Raw genomic sequence first — 22,647 nt, 5'->3', positions numbered from 1 at the left:
AGGAAAAAGGCTAAGTAGCATAGAACTCTGAAATGAACAGATCTTAAGAAAGCAGGGCAAGACTCACGGTAACGAAGGGCTAGCATCAACAATAACCAAGCAAAGAAACAAGGGAAACTAGTAAACTTAAATACACATGACATAACAGGACACATGTGAAAACAATCACGTAATTACTGAACTCAAACAACACATGGGGAGAAATGAAGACATCTAGTGGAGAAACAAAATCATTACATGTAAAAACTAAAGTCATAAAATGACAGATCCTGACAAAATCCCCCCCCACCCCCACCCCCCCTCTCTCTAGGAACGGCTCCTGACGTTCTTGTTGGGAGACCTTAACTAAAAGTCTCGAATCAAATTGGGGTCCAAAATATCTCTGGCTGAACCCAGTAGCGCTCCTCGGGACCATAGCCTTCCCAGTCCACAAGATACTGCCGGGATTAACGCACTTGACGGACATCGAGTATCCAGCTGACCTGATGTTTGTACTGTTAGGAGACTTTGAGAAGCTTCAGGCGGACCTTCCTCCAGGTCTGACGGCAACGTCTAATGAACTGGAGAGCCAAGGAAACTGCCACTTCTACCACTTCTACATCTTGCTCAGGGAACAGTGGCGGAGAATATCCAAACTGGCACTCAAATGGAGTCATGCCAGTTGCAGTTGAACACAGCATGTTGTGAGCGTATTCCGCCCACATGATAAAGCAAGACCAAGAAGTAGGGTTACTAGCTGCCATGCACCTTAAGGTAGTCTCCAGGTCCTGATTGAGCCTCTCTGTCTGGCCATTAGATTCAGGGTGGAACCCCGAAGACAGACTCACAGTAGCACCCAGGGATTGACAGAAGGCTCGCCAGAATCGAGAAGAGAATAGGGGTCCTCGATCTGAGACAATGTCTTGTGGAATTCCAAAGACCCGGAATACATAATTCATGATGAGTTTAGCAGTTTCTTTAGCAGAGGGTAGTTTGGGTAGGGGAATGAATTGTGCTGCCTTGGAAAATCTGTCCACAATGACCAAATGGTAGTATTCTCCTGAGATAAGGGGAGTCCAGTGATTAAATCCATCGAGATGTGTGACCATGGTCTGTGAGGTATGGGAAGTGGGTGTAGGTGTCCTTGGGGTGAACTGTGAGGGACCTTACTCTAGTTGCAGGTAGGGCAAGCTTTAAAAAAATTCACAACATCAGTTTAGTGTGCCACCAAAACCGTCTCAGGAGGAACTCGAGAGTGCGAGAAGACCCAGGGTGACAGGTAAGTTGAGAGGAATGCCCCCACTGAAGGACATTAGCTCGAACAGCTTTAGGGACAAACAGATGATTATTTGGTCCTCCTCCAGGATCAGGTTCTTGGTCTTGGGCCCTCCTTACCATGCTCTCCATGTCCCACTGGATAAGGGCAATTATCTTACCCAAGGGTATGATGGTGGCAATGCCATCTTCTTGAGCAGATTTAACATAAATTCTGGACAGAGCATCTGGTTTCAGGTTTTTGGAGCCTGGTCGGTAAGTGAGAGTGAAATTGAAGCAGTTGAAGAATAGAGACCAACGTGCCTGGCGGGGGTTGAGTCGCTTTGCCTGTTGGATGTACTCAAGATTTTTGTGCTCTGTGAGCACTTCGAAAGGGTGTTTGGCACCCTCCAGCCAGTGTCTCCATTCCTCCAGGGCTAACTTGACGGCTAGTAACTCTCTGTCACTTATGTGATAGTTCCTCTCAGTGGGAGTGAGGCGGTGGGAGAGGAATGCACACGGATGTAGCTTGTTGTCATCTCCTCTCTGGGATAATACTGCCCCAACGCCTACATCTGACACATCCACTTCCACTGTGAAAGATCTCTCTGGGTTGGGAAGGAGAAGGATAGGTGCAGAAGTGAAGCGACTCTTGAGGTTGTTGAAGGCCAGTTCGACCTCTGGCCCCCATAGAAAACCTTATGGGTTACCCTTGGTGAAAGCAGATAATGGGGCTGCCACAGTACTAAAATTCAAGATAAATTTCCGGTAGAAATTGGCGAAACCAAGAAAACGCTGTACCTCCTTTATGGATGAAGGGGAAGGCCAATCTTTAACTGCCTGGACCTTCTGTGGATCCATCTGAATTTGTCCAGGTTTGACGGCAATCCCCAGAAACTTAACATGGGACAAATGAAATTGACATTTTTCAGGTTTGACGTACAAGTGGTTATTCAGGAGACACCTGAGAACCTTGCTGACATGTTGTACATGTTCTTGAGGGAACTTGAGAAAATGAGAATGTCGTCCAAGTAGACAAACACAAACTTGTTGAGCATATCTCGGAGAACATCGTTGATAAGAGCTTGGAAAACAGCAGGGGCATTGGTGAGACCGAAGGGCATGACCAGATATTCATAGTGCCCAGTGGGCGTGTTAAAAGCAGTTTTCCATTTGTCTCCCTGTTTAGCGCAAGTCACCCTTTGTGAAAATGGAGGCTTCTTGAAGAATTTTAAATGCAGTAAACATGAGAGGCAAGGGATAGCGATTGCGTACTGTGATTTTATTGAGACCCCTGTAATCAATACAGGAGCGAAGTCCACCATCTTTTTTCTCCACAAAGAAAAAACCAGCGCCTGCAGGAGAGGTGGATAGCCGAATAATCCCCGCTGCAAGAGATTCATCAATATAGTTATCCATGGCAGTTAGTTCGGGGAGAGACAGTGAAAAAATACTGCCTCTAGGGGGGCAGGAATCTGGGAGCAATTCAAGGGCGCAGTCATAGGGGCGGTGGGGGGCAGGGAGGTAGCTCTCCTTTTGCTGAAGATAGCCTTAAGGTGATGGTATGAAGCTGGGACTAGAGACAGATCTAGGGCTTCTTGAGACTCAAGAAAAGGTTTGAGAGGTTTATGTCTCAGGCAGATGGTTTGGCACGTATGACTCCATCTTAAAACTGTGCTAGTAGGTCAATCAATTTAAGGGTTATGCTGAAGCAGCCAGGGGTGCCCAAGGATAACTGGAAACTCTGGTGAGTGGATCAAGTGAAAGCAAATCTTCTCTTGGGGCTGACAAACAGAGAGACCAAGGTGGGAAGTAAGGTGGGTGACTTCTCCTGGACCTAACGGTCTACCATCCAAGGCAGTGACAGATAGTGGACCAGGAAGGGGATTGTTAGGAATTTTGAAGTTTCTGGCTAAGCCGAGATCCATGACATTTCCAGCAGCCCCGCAATCTACAAAGGCCTGAAGTTGGCATTTCTTGTCTGCCCATGTGAGCGTGATGGGGAGAAATAACCCAGATTTGGAAGGTACGGTACTGACAGTAGCTCCTGTTACAGTCCCTCCTTGCCTGTACGGGGCTGAGCATTTCCCGAAAGCTGAGGGCAGTTAGACAGAAAGTGACCAGGCAAACCACAATATAGGCAACATCGCTCTCTCATGCGACATTCTCTTTCAGTAGGAGAAAGACGAGTTCTACCCAACTGCATGGGTTCTAAAACTTCTTGAGCAGTTTGTAAAGTTTGAGGGGATGTTGGGGTAAGAAATGGTGTGGGGGCTGAGGAACAGTTCAGCTTCCTTTGCCTCAGACGATTATCGAGGCGAATAGCTTGGTCCATCAAAGTCTCAAGGTCTAGAGCAGGTTCTCTGGTAGCTAGGTCATCTTTAATTACCTCCGACAGCCCATTTTGGAAGCAGACCATAAGTGCCTCATTATTCCAGCCACTCCCTGCTGCGACAGTTCGGAAATGGATGGCATATTCTGCCACACTACCACTACCTTGTTGAAGGGTGAGGAGTTTCTTAGAGGCTTGCCGGCCACTGTGGGAATGATCAAAAATGATCTGAGGGGAAGGTAGGTGGCTGTAATTCAAAAGTTAGAGCACATTGGGTTAGGAATCCATCACATACAGTAGGATCACCTGTGAAGCATTGAGGTGGTGGCAGGCGAGGTTCCATCAGTGGAGAGGTCACTCGAGTCTCTGCATAGGTTACTGAGGCTACAGAGGAGGTAGGAGTAGGGCTGGAAGGTAACCTGTCGAAAAGCTGACGAACAGAAGTCATTATGTCAGAAAGTACCTGTGAATGCTTGGCCATGAGTGTTTCTTGCTGCACACGAACTTGCTCATGTCGCTGGACCATAGAAGCCTGCTGGGCAACTGTGGCTAGAAGATCCTGAGGGCTGTGTGTCTTGTGTTGTTCTTGGCTTGGTTATTCTGTCAGGAATGGGGTTTGAACCCGGGTCTGCAGTGTCAGAGACTGAATGTTTAACCACTCAGCCACAGGTGGATAATGAATCATAACATGCAAAATATCTCTGGAAAAAACTACAGCAGGAGAAATGCATCCAAAAAACAAGGAAAAAGGCTAAGTAGCATAGAACTCTGAAATGAACAGATCTTAAGAAAGCAGGGCAAGACTTACGGTAATGAAGGGCTAGCATCAACAATAACCAAGCAAAGAAACAAGAGAAACTAGTGAACTTAAATACACATGACATAAGAGGACACATGTGAAAACAATCAGTCATAAAATGACAGATCCTGACAAATTTACCTTACCTGGTACACAGAAATACTCATCAATCCCAGTTGTAAAAACAACAAATAATAACTTAATTTCTAGTTGATTATTTGGAAAAGTGGCAGAAGGTCAATTTTTCAGATGAATCATCTATTGAGCTGCATCCCAATCATCCCAAATACAGCAGAAGACCTATTGGAACCTGCATGGAGAGGGCAAACCACAGGAGAGGGCAAATTCTTCAGCAGAATAGCGCTCCTTCTCATACATCAGTCTCCACATCAAAGTTTCTGAAAGCAAAGAAGGTCAAAATGTTCCAGGATTGGCCAGCACAACCACCAGTGTGAACATTGATCATGTATGGGGTAAGAGGAAGGAGAAGGCATTGAAGATAAATCCAGAGAATCTGATGAACTCTGAGAGTCCTGCAAGAACGCTTTCTTTGCCATTCCATTTGACTTTATTAATAAGTTATTTGAGTCATTGCAGAGATGTATGGATGCAGTCCTCCAAGCTCATGGGAGTCATACACAATATTAACTCTTTTTTCCACTGCAGCATGACTTTATATTCTATGTTGTACATTATTTCTGTTAAGTGACAAGACTTTTGTGTAAGCAAAGTCAGACTTTACTGTCCTAATTAAATAATTAAAAATAAAGGCATGATCATATTTGGTTTTGGTAAAATAAGCATCGTCTAGAGGCTGTTGCCTTTCATACAAGCCACTTCTGAAACCAAATGATCAACTAGAAGTTAAGTTATTATTTGTTGTTCCTAAAACTTAAATAGATGACAAGACGTTTGTCAGGTAGTGTAAACAGTTGTTGGTGCTCTAGCATTTCACATGCCATTTCATATGGTTGCCTTATTTGAATGTCCCTTTATATATCAAACATAAGGATCACATGAAATGACCATATAAAACAATATACAATGAGACAAAGGAGACAAGACAGAACAAACCAATAAGAACATGACACATCCACACACAATCAAGCACTGCTATGTCCCTAGATAGCATACAAATGTGGGCCATTTTAGGCAGTTTTGCGGCACTGGTGGTATTCCTTCGGCCCAGACAAAATGATTGTGAGCCTGAAGTGACCCACCTATATATATATCTGGGGAATCTTTGGCCCCCTTTGCCATTGCACAGCTGGGTTACTTCAGGCTCACATTCATTTTGTCTTTTATATATATATATATATATATATATATATATATATATATATATATATATATATATATGTCTGTGTGTGTGTGTGTGTGTGTGTGTGTGTGTGTGTGTGTGTGTGTGTGTGTGCGTGTGTGTGTGTGTGTGTGTGTGTGTGTGTGTGTGTGTGTGTGTGCCTATTAATGCAAAGATTTGGCACTTACGGCAAAATGTAATCTGAATGTGAGACTAATGTGGCCCATGTGGAAAATGATCAATTTGGCTCAAATGACAGAGGACAAATGTGGGCCACAGCTGGCAAAATAGTGGCATAGTCATTTAAGGGTAATCTGAAATGTAAGTGCAAATGTGGCCCAGTTATCTTAAGACATATGTGGGCCACTTTTGGCAAATATTTGGCACAGTAAGCTCTGGCTATTGCAGCTGTGAGCCTAATGTGGCCCAGAGAAAATATGGCAAATATGGCCCAGGTTTTTTAAAACATATGTGGGCCACTTTTGGCAAATATTCGGCACAGTAAACTCTGGCTTATGCAGCCATTAGCCAATAGTTGCCTAGAGAAGATATGGAAAATGTGGCCCAGTTATCTTAAAAAATATATGTGAAAAAAGTGTTTGCTTTAGTTGGACTCATATCCCTGAACCTCTTACTATACATTTTCTTTAGGGCTGCTGAAACTTTTAAAAACTTTGCTTGAAAAGTTTGTTCATTACAGCAAAGACAATGAAGTGAGGCACAACCTGTGATGAAATAATATAATTCAATTATTATATATTATTATTTTCCAATGTTTAATCTATTGTTAGAAGTAATCAGATCTGGGCCCGAATAAAAGCAAACTGAAGCCCAGAATAGGGTTAGTTTTGATTCATTTGGTTGAATTCTGGCTAATATGTAACATTGCTTTGGCTTATTTGTGGCCCAGATCTGACAAACAGGAGCGGACCGCCCTAGAGCCATCATTCCATGCGGTATGTGGTCCAGATGTAAGTGTCTGGTGTGGGCCAAATCTGGGCCAGAATAAAAGCAAACTGTGGCCCAGAATAGCATTATTTCTGGTTCATTTGGTTGAATTCTGGCTGATATGGCCGGATATAAGTGTCTGGTGTGGGCCGGATTTGAGCTACATGACTTTAGCTAGCTGGGTCTGCTATGTTTGCCTTATTTGAATGTCCCTTTACATTTTATTTTACTTTAGATAAAAGTATTTGTTGTTTGCAACGCGTTGATGAATGTACTATATATAAAACATTCAAAATCTCCCTTATTTAACTGCCATGTGCGGAGGACTTGCATAAGAGTGGCATGACAGGTCTGCAGTGGGCAACTGCTTCCTAATATGATGTGTATGAATTATTCATGCACACCAACTGCATCATCTGACAACTATACACTTTGTGTCACACGTTAACCAAAACCTTGTAGAGAAAGCTAATTTTCTCAACCCCTGTAGCTGCAATGTAGTAAACGATATCCATAAAGAGAGAGCTTAATTGTGGATGAAAAACAAAACAAATCAAAGGCAGAGTTTGAGGGAAACTTTGACCTTGCAGCAAAACTTTTTAGATGGATTTCATTAGCGTTTTCAGCATTATCTGCATAATTTGAATATTTAATTTAGACTTATATATATATATATATATATATATATATATATATATATATATATATATATATATATATATATATATATATATATATATATATATATATAATAATACTAATTATTCGCTTATAAGTGCATCAGTTCTTTAAATCATTCATTATAAAGGAATGTTATAGAATGTCATGACCTCTAATTCATGAAAGTGCTTTCTTAATGAGTTATTTTACTGCTGAATACATTATACCATATAGAGAGGGGAAATCTATGAGATCAATGAGAAAATGAGTCTTTAAAATAAAAGCTTGAAATATTACCATCAAGTGCACATTTATCCTGCAACTTTGCAGATCATTTACACTCACCAACAGCTAAATTGCACACTACAAAAAAAATGATGTAGATAACATCTGAAAAGGCATCTGTACTTTAACAAACAGGAATGCTGTAATACTCCAGATAAACTGACACTTTTGTAAGAAATAAATTGTGCATTACAAGAAATCAATTTCTTCTTTGTTTTGCATATTTACATTGTTGCAAGATATTGTTTGAATTTAACACTGCTTTCCTACTGCCAGCAAACATTTCATAACAGATCTGAAAACCAAGTAAGAACCACTGATCTTCATAAGAGATCCAAACAGTTTCACAGGCTGCACTCATTTCTGCCAAGAAACAAAAGTTTGTAGTCCAACTCAAACATTTCATCAAATTCTTTCAAGACTTTTCTTACTCAGATTTTTGTCTTGTTTCTAGTTCAAATATCAGAATTTATTTATTTTATTATTATTTTTTTTTATCAGGAAGCATTTTTTAGACAAGCAACACATCTTCTCTTGTTTTAAAAAATAATATGTAAAAAATAAGAGAGCTTGACCATTGAACAAACAAAATAATCTACCAATGGGGCAAGCCAAATAATTTTATGTCAAAAGGAAAAATAAGATTATATTTTTTTACCCCATTGGGAGATTATTTTGCTTCACTTAAAAAAAAAAAGAAAAGAAAAAAAAATCCAACTTACAAACTGGTAACTCAGTTTAAAATTGTTAGTTAGGTGAAAATATTTTTGAGCTCAGAGTTGAAAGTTAAAAATAAAATTAATTAAAAATATTTTATGAAAGGACAAAATCAGTTGAGGAGACTTTTGATTTCTTCATTTGATTGCTTACCACTGTAAAAAAAAAAAAAAAAAGTTCAGGTAGGCTGCAAAGAAATATTGAGTAAATTAAGCTTCAGTGGTTGAAGTTGTGCCAAAAGATTCCATAAAAGTTTACTTGACTTAAAACATATTAGTCAACTTAAAAAAAAAAGTTGCTTTAAAAATTTAAGTTAACTCAACTTTTTATTTTTTACAGTGCTGTTTAAAGAAATATTATTATTTCCTAATTATTATTTATTACATATTATTTCCTAAAACAAGACTTTAAGATTTTGTAGATATTGGAACTAGAATCAAGACAAAATATCTAAGTAAGAAAAGCCTGTATCTGAGCCATTACCATCTGTATTCATTACAAAACTTTCTTAGCTTTACTTAAATCTATTTTTATATATTTTTTTTAAGAAAGTTCAACAACATAACTGACTCCTAAATTATATCATACTGAGATCTGTGAAAAAAAAAAAAAAAAACTTCTGGGACAAATATTAACAAAATCAATAATTGTAAACAATCGTTCAACCAAAAATAATTGTAAAACACCAAATTAATAACGTATTCAAAAAACACCACGATAATAAACACAAAAGTTACCGTCAATGAAACTCTGTATTGCAGCTTTGTATGTCGGAGCAACGCCGGGCTGAACCACCATTACCTTCTGCCTCCTCATGAGCCTTTTAAAAACGGAAAGAACATCCACTATCTAGAACACAGAAGTTGTTACTGTGTATCCCAACTACAAGATTGTTGAAAAAAGAGTTTTCTGTGAACTGACATGATCCAGACACATATAAACAAAAACATATCAAATACTCCTGACCGATCAATGATCCTTTGCTGTCCAATGTACTCAACTCTGGTCCCATTCAATACTGCACTGACATTATTGACTTTGGGAAATGTGTGTGTGTGTGTGTGTGTGTGTGTGTGTGTGTGTGTGTGTGTGTGTGTGTGTGTGTGTGTGTGTGTGTGTGTGTGTGTGTGTGTGTGTGTGTGTGTGTGTGTGTGTGCATGTGTGGACCAAAACTCATAAGCTCCATCACTGCATTACTGCTGTCAATGTAAGTGATTGCTTGTATTAATGTAATTATTCAGTGTGACACTGCAACCTTGATTGACTTATGAAAGTGGCATTTGGAGTTGTGAATGAAATCTGGACTGTGAGATAAGTATGCCCTGATCGACAGAAAATTAATGTAAAAATGTATCTCAAATAGATAATTTTATGCATTGTTAATTTTGTACATTAGTAGTTTGCATTTGTAGGCAACAGAGGAAAACGGTAAAAGTTTATTTAAGATTTTGATAATGCTTATATGACTTAATGAAATCAATGCAAATGAGTTCAAATTAATTAATTAATTAATTAATTAATTAATTCATTCATTCATTCATTCATTCATTCATTAATGAATTAATTAATAGAACTTAAAAGAAGAAAGATATTCAGAAAGAAGTATAGAACAAAAACAAAGGCAAAGCAATTAATGGATAAGAGAACATGATGGAAAACTAAAACTGAAAAAAATTAAAGAAAGGAAAGTGTAATGATGGGGGTTGACAACAAGTGTAGGATCCAAATGCAGCTTTTATTTAGAGTCGTCAGGCATGCAAGATAATCCAAGGAGAGTAGTTGGTGTAGCAGGCGAATAGTCAAGGCCAGAAGCAAAACAAAGATAAAAATGTGGCTAGACTAAACAGGGAAACGCTTGGCAATGCTCACTACAATGAGTACATTTACATGGACACCAATTCCCCAAAAACTCGGATTACAAGTCTATCATGTAAACTTAAACAGTGATTTCAGATTACCTTAATCTGACCTTAATCTGAATTGAACAGAAATTGAATTATCCAATTTTAGTCATGTTTTAGTATTCCTATTTTGTAGTATTACTAGTTTTACAGACATGTAATCATCTTAATCAATTTATTACTATTTTATAGTAATTTCCCCTACATTTTGTGACAGGATTCACACATGGCAGTTGTCAGGCATTTGACTACAAACATGGCTTCAAGCAAGACAGCTTATTTTTGGTGCAAGTGGGAAACAATATGGTCTCATACAGTGCCTTAGAGTTGAGACATGAATGAAAAGATGAAAAGAGAAGAGAATGAAATGTCTGAGGTTACCTGATGTTTGAGAATGTGTACGATTACTGAGAGAAATTAACTGCAGTTGAACTTGTCGCAAAATGAAAAATGAAACCTAAAATCACATATGGTGCTGTGATGAACACAGACTGTTTATGCAGAATGGTGACATAATGACGTAAATCGATCCATTTACCATAACATGTAAAACGGGATCATTACAGGAACATTCAAATAGCAACTTACCTTAATCCTAAAATTGTCTTCAGATTAAAAGCAAATAATTTGATGTCCATGTAAATGTAGTCAGTATAAACAAGACTCTGTTAGCATGCGTGTGTGAGTGAGAGGTGTGTATACCAAGGGTCTCAAACTCAAATTGGTGAGGGGCCATATCAGTCACTGACAATTCATAGGAGGGCCACTTTAACATTCAAGTACACAGAAAAAGTGGAAATGGCTAGCGAGTTGGCGGTTTGATACCCCTGGGGCCTCATGTATCAACGCTGCGTACGCACAAAAACTTTGCGTACGCCAGGTTTCACGCTCAGAATCGCTCACGTTTGGATTTACTAACAATGAACTGAACGTGGGAATGTGCGCAGCTTCACGGCAGCTTTCTGGCAGGCGTACGCACATTTTTTGTGCGTATCTGTTTTATTTCCATTGGCGACTCCTAGAGGCAGTTGTGTTAAATTGCACTTTACAAAGTGACTGAGCCTTGCAATGGCAGCTGTATGAGACGGGTTCATCGATCTAGCAGGTAAATAAGATTTCCATACCATACAGTTGAGCAGCTAAACATTAAAGCACAATTTGCAGCGGTCGTCTGTTTTCCCAATGTAATCTGAGCTATCTACTGCACGCACATTGCTATAAAGGCACCATCTGAAGATGAATTTGCATTTGTGAATCAGAAACATTTCCATTCAATAAATGTGCAAATAAAATATGATGCACAAACTTATTGATGATTCCTACTTGTCTTTCTCGTGATAAATAGAAGGCAAAATCTGATATGTAGCGGGGGAAAAAACAAGAAAGAGTTAATCAGACGCTGGATTCAAGCCGAGTTCATGCTCGAACGTGTCAAAACATGATGACATGCGTCTTACGAGCGCACCACTGAGACTGTTGCGAGTGCTGCAACATTTTACAGATATAAACCACACTATTTCTTTTTTTAATGCACTCAGTGCGATGTTTAGACCCAACTGTGTTAACCGGATCAGCTAAACTCTCCCACTCTATTTTTTTTCTTTTGTTGTTAATTCCGGAGAACAAACTTGCAAATAACACCGCTTTTCTCCTGTCTGCCTCCGAAAGGAGCACCACCAATTCACATTCTGTTCAAAGTTTCTCTTCTTGCTTGCTTTTGCCTTTGCTTTTTCGTTGGGTTTTGCCATTAGCATAGTCATTAGCATATTCATACGGGGGAGGAGGCAGGGAGGGGTTTTGCGCTCGTGCATGTTGCGCTCAGTTTCACGTTCATTCAGATGTACAAAAGAATATGCGTGAGATTCGGCGTACGCAGTGTTTCATACATCTGAATTTTTTTCTGCGTACGCACATTTGTGTGCGTACGCAATGTTTTAGTAAGATTTCCACGCAAGTCTTCGTACATGAGGCCCCTGGTGTATACAGTATCGTCCAAGTAATCAGTCCCAATAAGCTTCAGCTGTGTGTAATCAGGAGGTGAACTAAAACAGGTGTGTGACTGCAGCTCATGATGGGATTTGAAGTTCGGTTGAATGGCAGGGAGAAGAGCATTCTCCAGCAGCCGGCGAGGGCAACACTGCTGGTGATCATAACAGAAGGAATGGAGCAACACAAAAAAAAAAGAAAAAGGAAAGCAACAGAAACAGAAGGATGACAAACAATTAAATAAACGAAATGATGAAAGAAAGAACGAGGTAAAAATGGAATGGATGAATGGAAAGAAAAAGGACAAAGAAAAGATGGAAGAACATCAACAACAGAAAAGAAAAAAGAGAAAGCAACAGAAACAAAAAGATGAAAGACAAAAATGAATAGAAGTCCAAAAAAAGGAATCTAAGGAAAAATCAAATGGAAACAAAGAAATAAAATAAAAGTTTAACTGAAAATGAAGACAGACAGACAGACAGACAGACAGACAGACAGACAGACAGACAGACAGACAGACAGACAGACAGACAGACAGACAGACCGACCGACCGACCGACAAACAGAAAGAAAGAAAGAAAGAAAGAAAGAAAGGAAGAAAGAAAGAAAGAAAGAAAGAAAGAAAGAAAGAAAGAAAGAAAGAAAAAGAAAGAAAGAAAGAAAGAAAGAAAGAAAGAAAGAAAGAAAGGGATCTCTACTTATAGGACACAGAGAGAAGAAGAATAAAGAACAAGTAGTACTCAAGACAGAGTGAAAGTAATGAACATCAGAGTCCAACTGAACACACACACACACAGCAGAGGTGTCTCAGCATGTCTCCAGCTGAAGTCACAGCTGCGTCTGTGTGTGTGTGTGTGTGTGTGTGTGTGTGTGTGTGTGTGTGTGTGTGTGTGTGTGTGTGTGTGTGTGTGTGTGTGTGTGTGTGTGTGTGTGTGTTTGTGTGTACTGAACTGCAATCTGCTTACTGATCAAACGTCTAGGTGCAAACAGGCACCTCAGTTGAGACCCTCACAGGAGCTGCTGCTACACAATTCACTGTCAGTTTATCTCACACACTTATGCAGTTCACCATGCAAACCCTTTCTGTGCTTCTGTAGACATTCATTCCAGCATATTCTCAGCTGTCATCGTCAGTGTGTGTGTGCATGAATACAGTCAGTCTAATTATTGTGGCAATAGAGGTCAGTCCCGGGTGCTGCCATCGGCCCACAATGCTTTGATTAGTTCCCACGACCCAAATTAACATAGTTAACTTCATTCAAATCCATTACAGGCAACAAGCCAGAGTTCACTCTCACTCATTTCATCCTCTCTTTCAGCTTTTTTCACTCCAAAGGCCAATGATTTACTCATGGAAAAGTTCATATTGAGGTGAAAAGACATTTGAAATACCTGAGCAGGGGTATACTGTTAGCAAACAGATAATTATGTTTATATGTTTTGATGAATATGTAAATATGTCCTGCGCTCTGTCCTCTCAACAGCAGTGACGGAGCAGTCTGATTTTATTTGAGATGATGTCATACATGTTAATTTTTTGATTTCTTTATGTATTGTATATCAGAGATAGGATGTTCTTTTCTATGTCTATACATTCAATAAATACTTTTCCTGCTTATTCAACTACAAATTTAAATTGAGCTAAATCAACACAAATCTAAGTTAACTTAATAAATTTGTGTTGGGACAACATGAAGAAACTGCATGAAACCCAGCATACTCAAAATAATAGTTTTTGTTCAAATTTAATTTTGTTAGTGATTAATCGACTGTATGATGTTTAAAGGACACCTATTGTACCCCTTTTTATGATTTAAGATAAGTATTTTGTGTCTCCAGAGTGTGTATCTAAAGTTTCAGCTCAGATTATTTATTATAGCTTTCAGAATATTGAAATTTTTAGCTCTGAGCACATTGTAGCTCTTTTTGTTGCCTGTGCCTTTAAAGCTGGTTCTCTCCTCTTCCCGTTCCAAGCCTCTCAGAGTGTGCTTAAATCTCTGCCTTGGCTTGACAGACATAAAGGAAGTAGATATCATGTCATGTTTGTGAGAAATACTACAGTAAGAACTATCCCAGTGATTATTTGATGTATTTGTTGTGGAGTTAATTCAAGCCTTTTTGGAACGATGAGTCATACACAATGTTGTTCCACAGTTCAAGCACACACACGGCGTACACATTTAACTTCTCTAATGTGTCTCTAATGGTTGTCAGAGGGTTGCTATATGGTTGTTATTTTCATTGCTAAAAGGTCTTTTTTGACTACAGTCTGATAATTTTTTTAGCTATTTAGTTTTTTAGATTTAATGATTACTCTAACAGTACATTTTGTACGTTGAAACATCCAACATAGCATTGAGAGAATACATTTTTGTTTACATGAAAACAGTGTAATAATTACTTAACTTTCTGTTGTGTCATAAAAAAGTGGGAGTAAAAGTACTGTCACATAAATAATATATCAAGTATTTCTTTATTGGGTAAATGCCAAAAATACATTTGAAACCTATTTTTCTAATATTGTAAATAATGTTAAAAAAACTAGCTAGTTACACTTCATTGGTTAAACACTATTAACGTGGGAATAAACTGATTACATGTATGATTATTTAAAATAAATTACCTATTTATTTTAGTCAAACACACCATTAAATAATAAAATTTTGTCATAATTTAGGTTAATTGTCATAAGTTAAAAGTAAGTTAAAGTCAACACAGACTCATAGGGAAAATGTGCCCAGAGATTTATTTTTGAAAATCAAGAAATATGTGCTTCTAGCTCACGATGGCTGCATTTAGTGTGTAAAATAATTGCTACGAGGGCAGTACCACTCACAGTTTCCCTCCATATTGACAGCTTTTTTTGTGGTTTGCTCAATGGCTCACTACCAAGGGCAGACTTGGGAGGCCAACTTGCAGTGAATCGGGGTTTCAGTCTGGCAAATGTTGGTTCAAAAAACAGTTTTAAACAAACCCAAAAATGAGCAGTTTAATACTGTGTAAGCATGCAGCTGCTGTTTCTTTTCTAGTTTGCTTTTAAAACACTATGGGGATTTGGGGATAAGGGGCGGGTGGGTCAGTCTATATCAAGCTGATAATTTATATTTTAAACCGACCGGCTTCTTTTATGGACATGCACCAGAGTGAGATGGGCAAGAAACTTACACTGCAGCCTCTGGTGGATTTAAGAGAAATGGCATGTATGAGATGATAAAATGTGCCCCAATAATATATGACATATGAGATTGTCTAGAATATACACAGCATCCTCTAGTGGTTTTGTGGAAACAAAATTGCAAGAACACGTAGTCCAGGGTGTATGTTTATCAGTTCTTAAAAATGTAGCCCTGGGCACATATTCACAAACGAAACTGTGTTGGTAAAAGGAATAATGCCATAGAACAATCAAATCTCATGAACTCAAGAGTCTACCTGCGTACAAAAATGCTGTCCTTCCTTCCATACCCAGCTTGATGAACACATTTTGAAATGGCTCAGATGATATTTGCATGCATACACATAATCCATTAGCAGATTTATAGTTCAATTACACTGAAAGGGCTTGATGTAAACACCTTTATTGATTCATTTGAATTTGATCTGAATGAAATTGTGAGTTTTGTATAAACCTCTAGGAATCTGATCAACAGGATCGTAAACACTTTTTCTGATTGAAAACTGAAACTGGAAAGCAATGTGCATATGCTGATGCGCAGAAAGTGCTGCTTGTTTGATGATTTTTTTTACTGTTACAATAGGTAAATATTGGTTTATTGGTATCCTGTCACTTCTAAATAATCCCAATAAAAGCGGTGATGTGACATGATGCATAAATAAACACTTCCCAGCAGGAACAGGATACCAGATGAAGTCAGATTGAAGTTGTATCACAAGGTCATGGAACATTGCATTTTGTTTAGAAATGAAAATTGGGTTGATGTCAGAACCCAAGGTCAGGTTGATATCAGTAGCTATGTTTCAAATTAAATGTATGTGCAAAACTGGATTATCGCATAAAAGACATGCAAATAAAGCAGTGTTGCCATCAAGTGAGTCAAAAATAACAAATTTGTCACTTTCTGATTAACTGGCGTCAATTATCAAAAGTAAAAACTGAATTTTTTTGGGGTCGAAGAAGCTGCGTGACTCTTTTCTTTATTTATTAGGCCTTAAATGACTCGTACCTCGAAAGACATTATGAACAAGAGGCGTTAAAATGCGTGAGACACAGAGCACAGACTCTCTTCACAGTTCTGGAGGTCATTAATCATATAATAGCACTAATACTGGAATGGTTAAAGCATTTTAGAAAAAAACAAAACAACATTTTAGATGGCAATAGGAAGGAAGGATGGCCAAGATGGCCAAGGAAGGCCAACCGGGGCTTCGTGGCAGAGTGAAAGAAGAGGTGGAGTGCAGACACAGTTTTCTGATCGCACACGAGTACATGTGCCAAACAAATAAAAAAAATAAGGGAAAAAAAACATCTAGCCTTATAGACTGGGGTCTTTTTGCGTATGATCGCCCTTATGTTTCCATTTTAAATGTAAGGCTGTTGCATAAAATAATAAAGTTTTAATTTATAAGTGACTTTTCTTTGCTGCGTTCTCCTTGATGTTTCAATAACGCATAATAATCTTTACACCATATTAAAAGACACAGCAGACAAAGTAAAGGTTTTCAAGAGTTTTGTCAAGTATAAAAGGTGTGTTTGTGCACATTTAGATGCCTGTATGTGTGTGTGAGACCGAGGAAAAGTGCACTCCCTCCAAAGCTCTGTTAATGCCGCGTGGCTTTTTTCTTTTTGTTATTTATTTTGGAGATATACACAATATGAATACAACAGAAAAACATGAAACTTTACAAATTTCATATCCACTTTTGTAGGCTCAAAACAATAGTGTCATATCTTCATAAAATAGCCTATGTTATATTAAAATAATTTAAAGAATTACAAATATTGGATATAATAAAATCACATTAAATAAATAAACCAATATAAAACTAACAAAATCTAAACCAATTTAGGTATATACAATAGCCTACATAAATCAAACCGTTTTAAAGCCATATTAAACTATCATTTCACAAAGGCCTCTGAAAAAAAAGATTTTACATATTTTCTAAAACCAATAAACACCGAAGAAGGTTTGAAATATTATTTATTAAGTATTTGGATACGATGATATTATTTCAAATCATGCAAACAGAGCATTTTTAGGTGAGTGAAAGCAGAAACTAGGCTACCTTTTTTTCTGTAGGCTAGGCTATCTTTTTTCTTAAATACATGAAGAGCTTTATTAGTGGATAGCTGCTAAGCACAACGAAACATAGGCTATATTTTATTACTTGCTCTTATGTGCTGAAATACTTAACACTCTCCTTAAATATCCTTAAATAAATCACTTATTAAGTGTCAAATAGCCTATAGGGAAAATTAATGTTTCAGGTCTCTTCGGAGCATTTGGGCTGAATGTTTGACGACGTTTATCTAAACGAGGATGTTATAAAATACATTTTCTTTTTTCTTTTCATTTTTCTGTCTTTACTAACAGAGAATTTCTGTGGTGTTATATTATTGATGGTGCGCTGGGGAGACCACTCGATTTCGATGCCAACAGTGGGTCGGCGAGTAAATGAATATGATGAATGAGAACACACAGGCCTGTGCATATAGACATATAATGTAATGCTGAACAGTAACGGGTCATTTGTTTGTATCGGCTGTCTTTATTTGAATGGTTTTGTGATGGTGTGCTTTATCTCCCTGATTCCCGCTGAAGTGGGCTGGTTGTGTGACATTTTGATTCGGGGGATGTTCTGGGGGCGGGATTTGCATGACGCGCCGCGAGCTACTAGCCTGACAGTGGAAATGCGACATGTTTCGGCCTCACTGCTCAACCTCCCGGGCGATAGTCCCAGCCCAATTAAAGCCCTGGCTTGCACTGGCCGACAGTGAAAATGCGGCTAATGTCTAATGACGTTACAGTTTGACGTTGTGTGGACTTTACCAATATGATGTCTATCAGACATTGTATTTTGGTTGTCATACCCAAGGAATAAATGTCAGTGTTTGACGTCAATTGGCTTTAAATGTTGGCTCAACATTAGATTTTGGTCACTTAACTCAACCTAAAAACAACCAAAAATCAATATCATTTGGCATTGTTATTAGACGTCAAAATAAAGTACACTGAATTTTAGTCACCCGACACCACAGCCTAATCTAACCTAATATTAACATATTTTAAATGTTGTGTGCCTGCTGGGTTTACTTAGAAACTTGTCTGTTGCCTCATTACAAACATTCACAGTAATAACTTACAATATACACATTAAAAATAACAAAATACAGTTAAAATAAGCATATGCCTTTTCAGGGTGGCACTGAATACATATAAGATCCTTTTATTCCCACATTTTGCATTCTGATATGAGATTTAATGCTTTGTGGTCATCCATTCCCACATAGAGTCCCACAAAGTAAGTAGCTATAATACAAGCTTCAATGAACAAAACAAGAAGGAAATGATCATTATTGTAATCTTACTAGGAAATGCTGTGATCGATCAAAAGCAGTCTGGGGTGTGCATATTAACAAAGTCCCTTTAAGGTAAGTCATTTCACTTGGCGGCCATCTTTGAAACACCTCTTGGACAGTATGCTCAGGCATTCTGTCTGAATGGGGAAACATCAAATTCTCCAAAACTGCTTGCCAAGCTTACGATTAAATTTCATATTAGGAATTAAAACTAAATAACAACTGTCCCTTTAGTATTATTTCTAAACATCCAAATCACACAAAATCTGCAGAAACTCACGTCTGGTCTGAGCCCCTCCCCCGGAGTATCGTTAGTCTATATTGATCGATGATAGGCTCTTGTACTAGAAGATGGGATTTATTCGCCATACTGTATAGCGATCGATTATTGGCACCTGTACTAGTAGGCAGGGCTTTATTCACCATATTGATTGTTAAACTTTTCCTCATTCAAAAAGATACGAGTGACATGTCTTGTGTATTTTGTAGTCTTTGATATTAAGGATTCCGTGTTTTGCCTGAGTATATTTACATTTTCATTCAATGGCACCTTTAAAGGTTTGGCAAAGAAACATTTCTGCCAATAAATGACCTTTATGTGTGAAATAAAAGAAGCAGGTTTTGGCTAGCGCTGCATGTATGTCGTAAAATTTCATCTTGATTTCATTCCAGCTGAAACAAAAAATTTCCATGTAAACACATAGCCAATAATTTGTTTGGTTTATTCGCTGCTAGTTAGTGGCCTTCAATGTTGTTTGGTTTCCAACAATCTTCCTTATATTCCACAGAAAAAGGAAAAAGGCCATTCAGCTCAGGAATGACATGAATAAAAAACAATGTTAATTTAGAGGCGAGCTATCTCTTTAAACGCAACAATATCACTCAAGTCTGCATAAACGGTGTAAAACGAGTCATGCAAATTTAATATTCAGGGTTTTATTCTGATTCAAATGTGAGCAATAGTTACTGCCTTAGCAATTACACCCAACGCAGGTATTGAGAGAACATTTCTCCCTCGTCTCATTCACACAGACGGTCTCACAGAGAGTAGAAAGGTTGTGTGTTCATAAAGTAAGAACTCACTCATGTCCTCAAAGGACCCAAATGTAATCTCTCTCGCTCCCGGTCTCTCTCTCTCTGTCTGTCTTCCTGATTGTTGCTTTATATTCTCCAATCACTGTATTCTCTTGCTTTAATTGCCATGTTATCAGACTCAGCGCAGCTCCCCCTCTCTCCGCCTGACATCTATGCCAATTACCCGCTTGCATTGTGTTCTGTCTGGGCAGGGAGGCTCCAGGTAGCCCGCAGCATCCAGACTGACCGATTAAAAGAGAACAGAGAGGACAATAAAAGCCGCCGTGTTTTATGTATTCACAGATTCTCTATAGACTATAGACTGAATGATCCATCCCTTCAACACTCTCCATCTGTTGGGGCTTTTTTTTTAAAGACAGGCATGAAAGCTGCAACTGGCAAAAACATGCTCTACGCAGTTAAGGTTGGGTGGGTATTATTAGAATTGTATACACTGTAAAACCCAACAATCAACTGAAATGAGTGTAGTTATCTCAAAATTGACTGAAAGTTAATTCTACATTTTATGAGAATTTTGAACTCAGTGTTGAAGGTAATGAGTTAATTAAATACCTCATTACTTCAACTGGAGTAAGTTCACAGTACTCATATAGATTAGTTTTCAACTTAAATGGTATGCAGTAATTGGTTTCCTCAAACGGTTTGAGTTGCCATAGCTTATTGAGTTGTACAGTACAGTTGTACAGTACAGGTTTTGAGTTCTCTTCATTTAATGGGTTCAATTTTTTTATTTACTGTGCTCAAATTGCTTTATTTACTCAAATGGATTATGTTCACAGTACTCATTAGGATTAGTTTTCGAACTTAAATGGTTTGTTGCATTAATTGTTTCCTCAAATTATTTGAGTTACCTTCACTTTTTGGGTTTTACAGTGTAGATTCTGATTTCAATTTCGATTCTGCTTCTCGATTTTGATTGATTTGATTATCGATTCCTAGTTTCGATTCCATTGTAAAAAAGAAATAAGTCATTTAGGCCCTGTTCACCAAGAGAATTCAAGTTTGTTTTCAAGTCAAGCTTTCCTGTCATTCAGCTATATGTGTGGACATACAGAGCAACGAAATGTTGTGTATAACAGGAAAACAGTGCAACATAAATTAATCATAAATACAAACACAACACTGGACATAAGAGCTTTAACAAAAAAAAAAAAAAACTATGTATAACTAACATATACTATAAAAATAGTAAAATAAATTACTTAAACTATACACATAAAACAGGCAGTTTGCATGTTTTCAACACCATCATGCCACATTTCCAAGGCTAAATTTGTACCCGTAAATACTGCTTTGGATAAAAAAGAAATTATTAAAAGCACATTAAAGACTACACTTATGAAATAAAACATCCACAAAGCTCTAGCCAATAGAAAAACTAAATTAAACAAAATACTAATTACTAGCATTAAATTGGTACCAGAAATACAGTTTTATGTGCTCACATTGTTATAATGCTTTGCATAATTAATATTGTCATACTTTCAAAACCAGCCTAGCATCATTGAAAATAAGTGCCTCAGCCAACATGTTTGCAAAACATAAAACACCTTGCTCTGGGTACATTTTGTTGCACGTTTCAGATGACTAAAGCACTAAAGGGTGCTGTGCACATTGGAAACATGTAAAATACATTACTTAAGGTACAATGTGTTGTATGTTTCAAATGTGCATTCTTCTTGTACCCATTCACAAAAAAGCAGACATTGTCGTACAGATCACTAGAGAAACATTAACCATCTGCCCTAAATCCAACTAATAGTGTTTTCAAAAGCAAACATAAGAGAAAAGTGCACTGCAACCACATATTTTTACCTTGATTTTACATTATTTATCTCATTTGTGGAACCATTGTTCAAAGGACTTGAAAACAATTACTCTGAATCGTAAGTACAACACCCTACAAAGTTGTCCAAAAGAAGATAGATACCCAAAGAAAACATTAAAAATCATAGTTACCATGAAGTTGTTTAGTGGCATTTATTTGGTGCTGTGCAAAGAACTGCACAAAAATCTTTGATTTGTCAATACAATGTACTTATAAATATCATTAGTGAGAAAAGTGGAAATCAATTGCTGTCATATATCCCCGCAATATTCATTTTACCTTGAAAGTGCATTTTTGCAGAACTTGGACATTCTGCATCTACTTCTGGTCCAATGAAGAAAGAATATCATACAGATTTGGAACAACAAGAGACAGATTTTACATTATTTGAATGACCTTTTAATTCATGATTTGAAGTGCAAAATCAACATGCATCAGTGTCTTAATTTTATAATTATAAGCAATATTAATGCCAGGTCAGTGGTCATTTTCTAATCTGCTTTCATATTAATGTTTTCTGCTCTGTTTGAACTTTTCCTTTCTAATCAGAACAGACTCCATTCTTAGTCTTTAAATGTCATTGCACCCCAGTTAAAGGGATAGTTCACTCAAGATGAAAATTCTGCTATCATTTACATGTTTCAAACCTTTATGAGTTTCTAGATTTCTGTAGTAGTTGTTTTTTCCTATCTCAGAATATCGTGGACACAATTCCAAAAGGTGTGTTTTTGTAATATTTACATGCAAAAGCGTGTTTATGTTGTTATTGCAGTTTTAAGTGAATCCCTTGAATCTTTTTTATCTTAAAAAAAAATAAATTAAAAAAATTACTGCTTCAGTCTATCTGCAAAATTATACAATACAAGCTTTTGAGAAATAAATGATCACTAGGTTTTCTGGCTATTGATATAAAATACATTCACACTTTTTTGTCTGTGTTCCAGACTGTAAATCTTCACAATGAGTAGCAGAATTTTCTGCTTCTAAACTTGGCATTGGCAGTTGGTAATGACAAGTGCATG

At 37.7% G+C, this 22,647-nt stretch overlaps 1 protein-coding gene across 2 annotated transcripts in view; it reads right to left on the bottom strand.

Annotated features, from left to right (window-relative positions):
• samd10b (sterile alpha motif domain containing 10b) overlaps positions 1 to 22,647 on the bottom strand; it is a 214,939-nt gene that overhangs the window by 155,977 nt on the left and 36,315 nt on the right. The window contains exon 1 of one of the 2 annotated variants that reach the window (XM_073939560.1): positions 9,012 to 9,305. The exons of the other annotated variant lie outside the window; for it this stretch is intronic. Coding sequence (XP_073795661.1) covers positions 9,012 to 9,090 — 79 coding nt within the window. The 5' untranslated portion in view covers positions 9,091 to 9,305. Of the gene's footprint in view, positions 1 to 9,011; positions 9,306 to 22,647 lie in introns of those variants that run through there. 2 annotated transcript variants of the gene reach the window in all.

Source organism: Danio rerio, chromosome 23 (genome assembly GCF_049306965.1).
Source record: "Danio rerio strain Tuebingen ecotype United States chromosome 23, GRCz12tu, whole genome shotgun sequence".
Classification (NCBI taxonomy): Eukaryota; Metazoa; Chordata; class Actinopteri; order Cypriniformes; family Danionidae; genus Danio; species Danio rerio.
The sequence above is the reverse complement of the archived record's forward strand: the minus strand, read 5'-3'. Positions and strand labels throughout refer to the sequence as shown.